Source organism: Orcinus orca, chromosome 4 (assembly GCF_937001465.1).
Source record: "Orcinus orca chromosome 4, mOrcOrc1.1, whole genome shotgun sequence".
In the NCBI taxonomy this organism is placed as follows: domain Eukaryota; kingdom Metazoa; phylum Chordata; class Mammalia; order Artiodactyla; family Delphinidae; genus Orcinus; species Orcinus orca.
In genome coordinates, this window is record NC_064562.1 from 89,713,734 (window position 1) to 89,727,246 (window position 13,513).

The following is a 13,513-nucleotide window of genomic DNA, read 5'->3' on the forward strand; positions in this document are numbered from 1 at the left end:
TAGTGTATATATATGTCCATGCCACTCTCTCACTTCGTCCCAGCTTACCCTTCCCGCTCCTCGCCCTGTCCTCAAGTCCGTTCTCTACGTCTGCGTCTTTATTCCTGTCCTGCCCCTAAGTTCATGAGAACCTTTTTTTTTTTTTAGATTCCATATATATGTGTTAGCCTATGGTATTTGTTTTTCTCTTTCCGACTCACTTCACTCTGTATGACAGACTCCAGGTCCATCCACCTCACAACAGATAACTCAGTTTCATTTCTCTTTATGGCCAAGTAATATTCCATTGTATAAATATGCCACATCTTCTTTATCCATTCATCTGTCGATGGACACTTAGGTTGTTTCCGTGTCCTGGCTATTGTAAATAGTGCTGCAGTGAGAATATTGTGTTTAAGACAATAATAAACACTTAGAAATATGCTTAAGGCATATGGATATCATGATTTCACTGCTGTGCAAAAATGCATGTCTTATGTCTTAAATTAAAAGCAAGACCTGTTGGTGTCATGATTTCAGTGCTGCTCAAACGTGTGTTTGAAGTTAAAAGTCAAAACCCAGTGCACTGGCACCGGCCCACTCCCCAGCGGGAATCCCACCCCCCCAACCTGAGGGGAGAGGAGGAACCCAGGCTACAGCTCTGCCCAGTTGGACTAGCTCATCCACCAAAGAGACCGTGCAGTGAGGAGGCATGAGGAAGCAGAGACAGCCCAGAGACTGTTAAATATTTAAAGTCATGCAGAATCAGATCTCGGTCCTCCCAGTGTGACTGCCCTTGCGCGTGCCCTTCGGCACATCAGTGGTTCAAACCTCGTTTCCGGTAAATCTCAGAATGATTGCTTTTCTTGATGTGGTAGAGTGGTGAGTCAGCAAGCGTTTTTATAAAGCAGAAGGAGCAGTTGCGGAATAGTCGTCGCAGGCAGGAGCTGCCTTGGGGAATGGCACAAAGAGGGAGAAATCAAGGCACAGGGCTTTGAAAGAATCCTTACATTTTCATTTAAGGATTTAAAGTCACCGAAGCCTTAGATCTCAGAAACCTGCATGTCTCCACGTTGCGCATGAGAGGTGACTGCGGGCACTGCTTCTAAACTGTGGTGCACCTTCCCCTCCTTCCATTAGATAATTTAGCTTTGAGTCCCTGTCATTGCGCATGCTCTGAGCATTTCCTGAATATAGGGAATCTGGTTGGCATTCCTGCCCTCTGACCTTGTAGGTTTCCAGAGTGTTTACTAGGAACGGAGCCCGTGATTTACTAGAGACAGCGCTGACCCCCGCTGGGAACCCGCCTCCATGAACTGACCACCAGGAACCAGGCGAGCAGGCAGGCAGGGAGGTGGGCATTGTAGACGATATTTCAATTATGGATCAGTCCTTAGTGCTTGGCACGCTGTAAGTACCACATGCGTGGTAGTTATTATGATGACTGTCCTCTTTGTAGCAGAAGCTGTCAGCGTAGAATGTTAGCATAGGATGTGTCTTTCCAGTAGGGTGATCTTATTCTGAAAAATAGGCAAGAGGGAGAGTTAAGTAAATGGCACTTGCGGGACCAGAGCCCCAAAGGGCCAGGTGTCTTGTTTTCTGCCCGAATGCTCACCATGTTGCAGACAGCCTGGGGAGAAACAGAAGGAACAGCTGAAGTGCTCATTGGGGTCAGTGTAGAAATGCTCTCTGGGTCTTCCCTGGCTGCCGAGGTCATTGCCGTGCTGAATAATTAATCAGGCTGATTCTTTGCTTCAGCCGGATGGAGAACTGGGTCATGCTCCACTCCAGAGTCCCCAGGCACCTCTCTGGCCGAGCCCATTGAGATGCTGGATTTAGAAAGCATTTCTGTGCTTCAAAGAAAAGCAGTAGCAGATGAAGCCTAATTTTATTTCAAACTGTGTCCGTAATGACAATGATCTACATTTCTATGTATCATGACCACAAACTCTGATTTGCTAAAGACCTGCCTATTACGGAAGCCATGTCCAGGGAAGATATTTTGAACTTTGAAAAGCCTATGGATTTTTAGAACAGACTCTAAAAGTCATTTGAGGTCACAGCCCTTCGTTTACTGGCTGCCTTATTTCTTGGCAAAATCTGGATGGTCGGGCTTCCCTGGTGGCGCAGTGGTTGAGAGTCCGCCTGTCGATGCAGGGGACGCGGGTTCGTGCCCCTGTCCGGGAAGATCCCGCATGCCACGGAGCGGCTGGGCCCGTGAGCCATGGCCGCTGAGCCTGCGCGTCCGGAGCCTGTGCTCCGCAACGGGAGGGGCCCGCCTACTACCAAAAAAAAAAAAAATCTGGATGGTCCAGCGATCGGCCTGTGGGCAGAAGTCAGGTTCGTGCTGTCTCTGATGCAGTAACTGGGAAGGGAAAGGGCAGAGGGCTGTTCTGAATCCTTAGGGAGAGATCCCAGGACGTAGGCTATCAAATGTGATGAATGTACCCTAAATGGGTATGTTATTGTGGCCACCAGGATGAAATAAAAAAGGATTCTCTCACAGTTTCTACGTGGGATGTATGATTATTCAAAAGGTCCTTCCTCATAGTCACATACAGTGAGAACATGTTTATTTTTTTTCCACCTGACCCCGAGAGCACAGATATAAAGCGTCTCCGCAGAGCAGCTCTGCGTAGCTCAGGCAGCAGCAGGATCGATATGCTCTTAGAATCCAGGTGAAATGGGCTTGAATCCCAGTCTCGTGTCCTGCGATGTCCGTGGGTTCCCCAGCACAGTTCTGCCCGTTCCCTGGGCTTATATTTCTCTTGTGTTGACTCCCTGTTCTCCACTCTGAGGCCTCCACCACTACTTTTCCTCCACCAAGCATCTCCCCAGGGGAGGAGTACACCCTTCTCTTAATTCCTGACGTCAGCTATCTCTGTAGCAGACTTTTGCTGGAGCATCAAGGGTAATATCGAGGGGGCTTACATTGCATCAAAAACAGTCACTGGTTTTCAAAACTGGCTGTTGGACTTCCCTCACCTTTCTTTTTAATGGCAGTGCCTGCCGTTTCCGAGGTTGTGCTCCCCCAGAGGCTGTGCAGTATGCAAACACACACATACTTTTGGATATATTTGCAGGAGCTTTAGAACTTGATGAAGCCCCATCCGTGGCTCTCCGAGGTCCGGGGACTCTTAGGTGGACCTGAGGGTTCCACCCCCTGCTCCTCCCCAGGCCCTGGGCCTCTCCCCACCCCCAGGCACCCAAAGTATAGCCGTAGTGAGGTTAGATCATCAGTTGGAAAAACGAAACAGGATTGACTGCCTGACTGTTGGTGGTGTTCCTCAATCCTGACACTTTTGACAGGGATCAGAGACCTTGTGAAAACAGTAGCCACCTTTCCGTGAGCATTCCCGATGGACCAGGCCCTGTTCTTAGCATAAGCCTTCCCGTTAATCATGCCAGTACCCCCAGGAGGTCCATACCGCTATCCTCACTGCAACAGATGAGGAAACTGAGGCTCACCAAGATTAAGTAACTTGGCTCAGATCACACTGCTCATAGTGGCCAGCCTGGGATTGGATCCCAAGGCAGTGACGTGAAAACCTGGGCCCTAAACCACGGTGCTCACAGCCCCTCCCCCCATACCACTGTACCTTACTCTTTGTGGTTCATGTCCACAGAGCTGTGTGACCTCTGGTGTCACAGCCAAACAAATACGCCCTTCCAGTTTTTTGCAGTACTGCTCAGAGCAGAGTGTTTGGCCTCTTTGGTTCATTGATGTGCCTCCAGTACCTGGCATATAGCAGGTGTCAGTAAATCTCTGTGAAACGAATGAACCCATCCATCCTACAAGGCTCAGCTCAACACCATCTCCTTCCAGAAGCTGTCCATAACTCCCTCTCTGTGAGTTAAAAGGCTCCTCCCAGGCTTCCCTGGTGGCGCAGTGGTTCAGAGTCCACCTGCTGATGCAGGGGACACGGGTTCGTGCCCCCGTCCGGGAAGATCCCACATGCCATGGAGCAGCTGGGCCCGTGAGCCATGGCCACTGAGCCTGCGCGTCTGGAGCCTGTGCTCCACAACGGGAGAGGCCACAACAGTGAGAGGCCCGCGTACCGCAAAAAAAAAAAAAAAAAAAAAAAAAAAGGCTCCTCCCTCCATGAGCAACCAACGCACGCGTGGGCCTCTGCGTCCCCTTATTTCTCGTTGCCGTGTCGTGGATTCCCACTCTGTCTACCCCGCGTCGCACTCATTTCTCTATGTCTCCAGGAACTAATAGGCACTCGGTAAACGTTTGTTGACTTGAAGGCACAGTGGTTATTGTGCTGCAGGGTAATTAGGCTTAAATGGTAAGCAGTTCCTATAAGTGAGAGTTCATTAGGATTACATTTGTAGCGCTAGACCAAATTGTAGCTCTTCTCTTAAATTTTCTCAGTTTTTTCATACCTATAATTTAGTGTCGCTGTCAATTCTGGTATCGTTTACTTTTTCGTCATCATCCCTCCGTAGTTATGTAGAGCACTGACTGTGTTCTGGGCCTCAAATGCGCTACTTCACAGACTGCGCTCATCTGAGCAGCATCTTCTTTGGTGCCGTGCACGGAGGCTGGCTCGCCTGGGAGAAGGCAAGGTTTGTGTCCGACTGTAGCTCCAGGAGCTCCAGTTCCCTCGTCTCTCCCCTCCTCCATCCCCTGCCCCACCTCGTGGTCTAGGAACGAGGCCCCCAGTTTTCTGCCAGCAGGCTCTCATCTTGCTTGTCCTCGTCGAAGCTCAGACAAGGAGAAGTGGAAGGCCTGTGGGAGAACACAGGCGGCCATGAGAGGGTCTCCTGCAGCCAGAGAGAGAAGAGAGGGAACATTTGCTGAGGGCCTGCAGTGCCCCAGCCCTGACCTTCCTCGTTTGCTTTTTGGCTCTCCCGGAAGTGCTCTGAGCTTACGGTTATTGTCATTTTGCAACTGAGTAAACTTAGGTTCGTGGAGGCTGAGCTCCCACTGATGGGAATGCGGACCCGGGACTGTCTGGCCCTGGAAACCAAGGCTTGGCACTGAGTTCTACCCCTCGACACATGTCTTAGGAAGAGGTTCTCCCCAGGCGTCAGTCTCTATTAATAGAGGACTCAAAGAAACAGAAGTTGAAACAGGATGTGTGCTTCCAACCAGGATATGACAGTTGGTTCCAGGGCGGGGGAGAGAAACCCGGTGGGAGAGAAGGAAGCCCCAAGCCAAGAGCTGGGTCCCTCCCAGTTCAGCCATGACCCTGGTTCCCTAAATGCTCGTAATAACTAACAGCAGCAACAGGCACAGCAGCAAACCCTGCCCTGTTCATCCTCACAGTGTAGATAGGTTGTTGTGAGACAGGGATTTTTAGTACCCACCTTTTACAGACGAGGAAACTGAGGCACAGAGAGGTTAACTAACTTGCCAGATTCGCCTTTCCAGTCGTAGGAACAGCATGACTTTGAGTAAGGAAGGGGCCGTCTGTGGACAGCAGTGGTTCTCAAAGTGTGGTCCTCAGACCTGCAACTTCAGTGTCACCTGGGAGGCTGTTAGAAATTCAGGTTTGGGGACTGCTGAATCAGAAACGATGGGGATGGTGTCCAGTCTTCTGTGTTTTAACAAAGCCCTCTGGGTGTTTTAGCTTTGGCCGAGAGCTGTTAAACTAGAGAAATCTTTAAAATCCACACGTAGAGAAAAAGTTAAAATTTATCAATAGCATAATAAAGGTTTGTTGAGTTCTTATTACATGCCAGGCACTATGCTAAATATTTTACCTGCATTATCTCACTTAGTCCAACAACAATACTATAAAGTATAGGTACTATTATTATTCCCATTTTACAGATGAAAAAACGAAGCCTTAGAGACCTAAGTGACTTCCCCAAAGTCACCAGCTCGTAGGTAGCAAAGTCATGACTTGAATCTAGATCCATCTGATGACACAGTCCATACCCTGAACCATCCATTACTCATTTTTGCCCTTTTGGTAAAGAGCTGTTGAAGAATGAGCATTGATATAAGTACAAATGTTGATATTTTTTGCAAATTTTGAAAAAAGTGGGATAGGGAGGGTGGGAGGGAGACGCAAGAGGGAGGAGATATGGGGATGTATGTATACATATAGCTGATTCACTTTGTTATACAGCAGAAACTAACACAACATTGTAAAGCAATGATACTCCAATAAAGATGTTAAAAAATAAATAAAATGACCAACAGGTAACTTTAAAAAAAAAGAAAAAGGTATTTGAAAAGTCAGATTGATTAAACATTTGATTACATATTTTGATTGAATATTTTGAGCTCCTCCTCTTCTCTGAAATGAGTGTTTATTCACAGAGCTGATTCTAATTCCCGAGTTTAAGGAAAAGTGGTGTTGGTTATAAACCTTCCTAGCCACACGAGGGCAGCACCAAATAGCGCAGGTTGCTCTTTGCCGCTTGGTTCTTTGTAAGGAAACGGAGCTCGCTGCTTAGTGGAGTTTCCCTTCCATAAACCCGTTTCCCCTTCCTTTGTCCGTAGGGACCAGCGGTGAAGCTTCTCAGATCAGATACTAAATTATATACGGAAAAGTAATCATACTGTGAGGGCTCTTGTTTTTTGAAATCCATGTATTCTTGGACTCAAGGACAAAAAAGCAGCCAGTATTCTTTTTTTTTTCACATTCTATTTTTAATTTTTTTAAAACATCTTTATTGGAGTATAATTGCTTTACAATGGTGTGTTAGTTTCTGCTCTATAACAAAATGAATCAGCTATATGTACACATATATCCCCATATCCCCTCCCTCTAGCATCTCCCTCCCACCCTCCCTATCCCACCCCTCTAGGTGGTCACAAAGCACCGAGCTGATCTCCCTGTGCTATGCGGCTGCTGCCCACTAGCTATCTGTTTTACATTTGGTAGTGTATATAAGTCCATGCCACTCTCTCACTTCGTCCCAGCTTACCCTTCCCTCTCCCTGTGTCCTCAAGTCCATTCTCTACGTCTACGTCTTTATTCCTGTCCTGCCCCTAGGTTCTTCATAACTTTTTTTTTTTTTAAGAGTCCATATATATGTGTTAGCATACGGCATTTGTCTTTCTCTTTCTGACTTACTTCACTCTGTATGACAGACTCTAGGTCCATCCACCTCATTACAAATAACTCAATTTCGTTTCTTTTTATGCAGCCAGTATTCTTTTTCACCTTCCTTATTGTTAATAAATTCTTTGAGTCTTCACAGGCTGTAGGACTCTCGAGTAGGCTATTAGAGAAAGTGGGGAAATGTGCTCCTGGCTTCTAGTTTTAGGGCATAGGACCATCCCACAGTAATGCTGGTGTATTAGGGTTCACCCCCACCAGGATCACCAGGATGCTGTACTGACAGCAGCTGCTGTTGATCTTGAACCCCATTTCCACCTGGGCATATCTCAGTGTCCCATCCAAGCCTTGGTTTCTATGCCAGAGGCTGAATTCACTGGAATTTTTTTGAATTTTATTTATTTATTTTTATAGAGCAGGTTCTTATTAGTTATCCATTTTGTACACATCAGTGTATACTTGTCAATCCCAATCTCCCAATTCATCATACACACACACACACACACACCCCGCTTTCCCCGCTTGGTGTCCATACGTTTGTTCTCTACATCTGTGTCTCAATTTCTGTCCTGCAGACCAGTTCATCTGTACCATTTTTCTAGGTTCCACATATATGTGTTAATATACGATATTTGTTTTTCTCTTTCTGACTTACTTCACTCTGTATGACAGTCTCTAGATCCAACCACGTCTCTACAAATGACCCAATTTTGTTCCTTTTTATGGCTGAGTAATATTCCATTGTACATATGTACCACATCTTCTTTATCCATTTGTCTGTCGATGGGCATTTAGGTTGCTTCCATGACCTGGCTATTGTAAGTAGTGCTGCAATGAACACTGGGGTGCATGTGTCTTTTTGAATTATGGTTTTCTCTGGGTATATGCCCAGTAGTGGGATTGCTGGGTCATATGATAATTCTATTTTTAGTTTTTTAAGGAACCTCCATACTGTTTTCCATAGTGGCTGTATCAATTTACATTCCCTCCAACAGTGCAAGGGGGTTCCCTTTTCTCCACACCCTCTCCAGCATTCGTTGTTTGTAGATTTTCTGATGATGCCCATTCTAACTGGTGTGAGGTGATACCTCACTGTGGTTTTGATTTGCATTTCTCTAATGATAGTGATGTTGAGCAGCTTTTCATGTGTTTGTTGACAATCTGTATGTCTTCTTTGGAGAAATGTCTATTTAGGTCTTCTGCCCATTTTTTGATTGGGTTGTTTGTTTTTTTGATATTGAGCTGCTTGAGCTGTTTATATATTTTGGAGATTAATCCTTTGTCTGTTGATTCATTTGCAATTTTTTTCTCCCATTCTAAGGGTTGTCTTTTCGTCTTGTTTGTAGTTTCCTTTGCTTTGCAAAAGTTTTTAAGTTTCTTTAGGTCCCATTTGTTTTTGTTTTGTTTGTTTGTTTGTTTGTTTTTGCGGTACACGGGCCTCTCCCTGCTGTGGCCTCTCCTGTTGCGGAACAGCGCAGGCTCAGCGGCCATGGCTCACGGGCCCAGCCGCTCCGCGGCATGTGGGATCTTCCCGGACCGGGACACAAACCCGTGTCCCCTGCATCGGCAGGTGGACTCTCAACCACTGCGCCACCAGGGAAGCCCTGTGTTTGTTTTTATTTCCATTGCTCTAGGAGGTGGATCAAAAAAGATCTTGCTGTGATTTATGTCAAGGAGTGTTCTGCCTATGTTTTCCTCTAAGAGTTTTATAGTGTCCAGTCTTACATTTAGGTCTCTAATCCATTTTGAGTTTATTTTTGTGTATGGTGTTAGGGAGTGTTCTAATTTCATTCTTTTACATGTAGCTGTCCAGTTTTCCCACACCACTTATTGAAGAGACTGTCTTTTCTCCATTGTATATCCTTGCCTCCTTTGACCATAAGTGCGTGGGTTTATCTCTGGGCTTTCTATCCTGTTCCATTGATCTATATTTCTGTTTTTGTGCCAGTACCATAGTCTTGATTACTGTAGCTTTGTAGGTAGAGTCTGAAGTCAGGGAGCCTGATTCCTCCAGCTCCGTTTTTTTCCCTCAAGACTGCTTTGGCTATTCGGGGTCTTTTGTGTCTCCATACAAATTTTAAGATTTTTTGTTCTAGTTCTGTAAAAAATGCCATTGGTAATTTGATAGGGATTGCATTGAATCTGTACATTGCTTTGGGTGGTATAGTCATTTTCACAGTATTGATTCTTCCAATCCAAGAGCATGGTGTATCTCTCCATCTGTTTGTATCGTCTTTAATTTCTTTCATCAGTGTCTTATAGTTTTCTGCATACAGGTCTTTTGTCTCCCTAGGTAGGTTTATTCCTAGGTATTTTATTCTTTTTGTTGCTGTGGTAAATGGGAGTGTTTCCTTAATTTCTCTCTCAGATTTGTCATCATTAGTGTATAGGAATGCAAGAGATTTCTGTGCATTAATTTTGTATCCTGCAACTTTACCAGATTCATCACTGGAATTTTGGCTAGAGTAGTTATAATAATTTATTATACAAATTAGGACACTTTTAAGAGTAAAAGGAGCTGCTCTTAATAATTTTTCCAGAGCAACAAAGATAAATCAGAACCCTCCTGAGGATAATTGGAGCATAGGGTCACGCTGATTTCAAATCTCCTTTCATTTTCCCCCTTTGATGACTCCTTTTAAGATGTATGTGACACTACATTCATTTGCTCTTTCACTCAGCAATGCTCATGGAGTGTTTTCTGTGTGCTAGGTTTTCTGCCTGTATTATGTTGTTTTCTCCTTGTAAGAACCCTCTGAGTTAGCTATCATTATTATTCCCATTTTTGCAAATAAGAAAAAAATTGGGACTCTGTAAGTTATACGGCCAAGATCACAGTACCTGTAAGTCAGAGCTAAGATTATAATTTAGGCTGTCCTTGCTCTTGGGCCAGGTACACTCAAACTGTATTGACACCACTGTGCCTCTGTTGTGGACCCAGCCCCATCGGATGCTGTCCCTCCAGCAAGCTCTCAGGCATATGGCAGAGTGGTTAAGAGTGAGGGCGCAGAAGTCGCACTGCCTAACTTGCATCCTGGGTCCACCGCTTATCACAGCCTTGGGCTTCACTCACTTTCCTTTCTATGAAATGGGTACAGTAACTTCGTATTGACCTCACAGGGTTGAGGAGAGGATTAAATGACTAAATACCTATGAGGTGACTTCTAGAACTCACCTAACGGTGGGGGCTAGTTGCCAGTGGAGCCCACCATTTTATTAGAGGGTTGGGACTTCCAGTTCCACGCCCACCTCCAGGGAAGGGAGAGGGCCTGGAGGTTGAGTTTAGCCACCAGTGGCCGGTGACTTAATCAGTCGCACGTATATAATGAAGCCTCCACAAAACCCAGAGGGCAGGGTTCAGAGAGTTTCCAGGCCAGCGAACACGTGGAGCCTGGGGGGAGTGGCACCTGGGGAGGGCATGGGAGCTCCGGGCCCTCTCCCCATACCTTGCCCTGTGCATCTCTTCCCTCTGGCTATTTACTCCTGAGTTATGTCCTTTTATAATAAACCAGTGATCTGGTATACAAAGTGTTTCTCTGAGTTCTGGGAGCCACTCTAGCAAATTAATTGAGCTCAAGAAGGGGGTCATCCGAACCTCGATCTATAGCTGGTCGGCCAGAAGTACAGGCGACACCCTGGACTTGGGGTTGGCATGTGAAGTGGGCGGAGGCAGGAGGTAGGGCGGGCAGTTGTTGGGGGGACGGTCTTGTAGAACTGAGCCCTTAACCTGCAGGATCTGACGCTCTCTCCAGGTAGATGGTGTCAGAATTGAGCTGAATTCTCGGACACCCTACTGGTGTCTGAGAATCGCTTGTTGGTGTGGAGGAAAACCTCCACACATTTGGTAAAGGCGGAAAAGCCGAGTTTTTCCATTACAAGGTGGTACGTGACAAGATGAAAATGACGGGGGAGGGCTGGGTTGTGGCATTGTGAGTTTACTCACGAGGGACTATGTTGGGAACCAACAAGGGAGGGAAGTTCCTGGGCATAGCCCCATGAAGTTCTAGGTAAGGGGCTGCCCTTGCACCTGTGACATCCTCTTCCCCTTGGGCAGTTTCTCTCCAACAGAAACACATGAGCACGTGAAATGTGAGGACATCTCCCAGAACCTTTCCCCAGGACGCAGGGTCCTGAGCAGCTTTCGCGGTTGTTGTAGGGATGACCTTCTCTTTTTGGTGTATTTGTAAAAGGCTTCGTGTGCACCGTCAGTGAGCAGGAAACGTTCCACTCCGGGCGGTGACGCAGGTACCTCGGTCCTTCCCTTTAGGACGTGAGGATCCACCTTCTGTTAGCGTAACCGGGCTGTCTTTGGTCTTTTCATGTTTTGTTTTCCCCTGAGAAAGTGTGATTAGCAATTCAGGAAGGAGGCACCAAGTCTGGGTGTGGGGTCTGAAACAGAGAAGGTTGAACTAGAATGAATGTGGTCACTTTGGGACAGTTGGCTGCATTTCTTCATTGTATTATGAAGTTCACTTTGGGGAACTTCAGAAGACACTCTTTGAGAAACAGCCTGTTGGCTCCACAGAAGTGTGGCACCTTATCTGCCCTCCTGTCCTTAAAAGGTGGTCTCTTCGGGGCTTCCCTGGTGGCGCAGTGGTTGAGAGTCCACCTGCCGATGCAGGGGACACGGGTTCATGCCCCGGTCCGGGAGGATCCCACATGCCGCGGAGCGGCTGGGCCCGTGAGCCATGGCCGCTGAGCCTGCGCGACAGGAGCCTGTGCTCCGCAACGGGAGAGGCTACAACAGTGAGAGGCCCGCGTACCACAAAAACAAAAACAAAAAAAAAAAGGTGGTCTCTTCAGTTGATGTGCAGCTCAGGAGGAGACGCGGGTCACAGGTCGCGGTGAGAAACCGCAGTTCCAGCCACCTGGTAAACCTGGTGATTAACATCTAGGCAGATGCTCTAGCCAGATCACCCTCGTATGTCCCAGGAACTTCTTTCTTTATAAATTCTTGGATTTTTTGCTTGTTACAATATGGATAAGATACTTTCTATATTTCTTAAAATTGAACACCTGAACTTTTAAAAGGAAGACAAGGAGTGTGATCTCAAATCAAATATCTCTAAATGATAAAAGAATAAATGGAATTTGTGCTCCAAGGTATCTCACAAGTCCATCCATTCTGCAGGCTTTCAGGATTTGGTGCTAGTAACAAACGCTGAGACCTATTATCATGAAAGCACATTTTCTCTCCTCTTTTTTTTTTTTTCATTTCTGGTTATTAGAGAATGCATTTTGCCTCATTGTTATTAGAAACAAGTGACAAACATGTAGCTAATTCTTTCTCCCAGGTGCTTAACACGTAACAAATTTCACAGGGGTTACATTTCTTACTATAAAAAAAAAACCCTGCCTTATACTAGATACAGGTGCTTAGAAATGTTTATACCCATTAGCCCTGTAATTCTACTTCTAGCAATCTGTTCTAAGAAAAAAAACCTGAACACACTCACAAGCATACACACACACGCACACACACAGAGAGAAAGTTAGGCAAGAAGATAGTTATTACTACATTTTTTTAAAATTAAATTTATTTATTTATTTATGGCTGCATTGGGTCTTCGTTGCTGCACGCAGGCTTTCTCTAGTTGTGGCGAGCGGGGGCTCCTCTTCGTTGCGGTGCACGGGCTTCTCATTGCAGTGGCTTCTCTTGTTGCGGAGCACGGGCTCTAGGCGCGTGGGCTTCAGTCGTTGTGGCACACAGGCTTAGTTACTCCGCAGCGTGTGGGATCTTCCCGGACCAGGGCTCGAACCCCTGTCCCCTGCATTGGCAGGTGGATCCTTAACCACTGCACCACCAGGGAAGTCCTACTACATTTTTTTAATGGCAAAAAATAGCCACAATTTAATTTTCCAACAATCTAGGATTCGTTGCTAAATTAGATGATTGAACATTTTGTAGTAATTAAAGACGCATTGAGTACACCTTGTAGAGGATTTTAAGGTACGTTGACCTGTGGCCAGTGAGTAATCTCCTGTTCTCTGACTTTCCTCCTAGTGTTTTGCTGTGCGCTCTCTGGGGTGGGTGGAAATGGCAGAGGAGGACCTCGCCCCTGGCAAGAGTAGTGTTGCTGTCAACAACTGCATCAGGCAGCTTTCTTACTGCAAAAATGACATCCGTGATACAGTCGGCATTTGGGGAGAGGTAAGTAACAGGTGAAAATCATTAATGGCAGACTTGCTTGCATTCCACTGCTCCTCACGAAACCCCAGAGCTCTGAGAGCCGAGAGATATGGTACTGAGGGCTGATGAAGGTATTTGTCAGGGTCCCTTTCCCGTGAAGGCAGCTGGTATAGACATGATGCACCTGTGATTTACCTATTAGCCCTGCCAGAGCCCGTTGAGGACTGGGGCCCTGGGAGAGAGCATTTCTCGGTGTCTAAATGACAGGATCTACGTTGGTCTCCTGAGTCCCCAAGGATCCATGGATGGACTTAAGGGCCCAGAAACCCCCTAACCTCCATGCATAGTTGGTCTACAAGAGCAGTTTTCTGGGAAGAAGAGC

The 13,513-nt window shown here is 46.4% G+C and overlaps 1 protein-coding gene across 17 annotated transcripts in view; it reads left to right on the forward strand.

Annotated features, from left to right (window-relative positions):
- The window catches only part of APBB2 (amyloid beta precursor protein binding family B member 2), a 384,909-nt gene that overhangs the window by 298,741 nt on the left and 72,655 nt on the right, over positions 1–13,513 (forward strand). For all 17 annotated transcript variants that reach the window (XM_049709563.1, XM_049709564.1, XM_049709570.1 and 14 more), the window contains one exon: positions 13,006–13,152. In XM_049709563.1, coding sequence (XP_049565520.1) covers positions 13,006–13,152 — 147 coding nt within the window. The remainder of the gene's footprint in view (positions 1–13,005; positions 13,153–13,513) is intronic.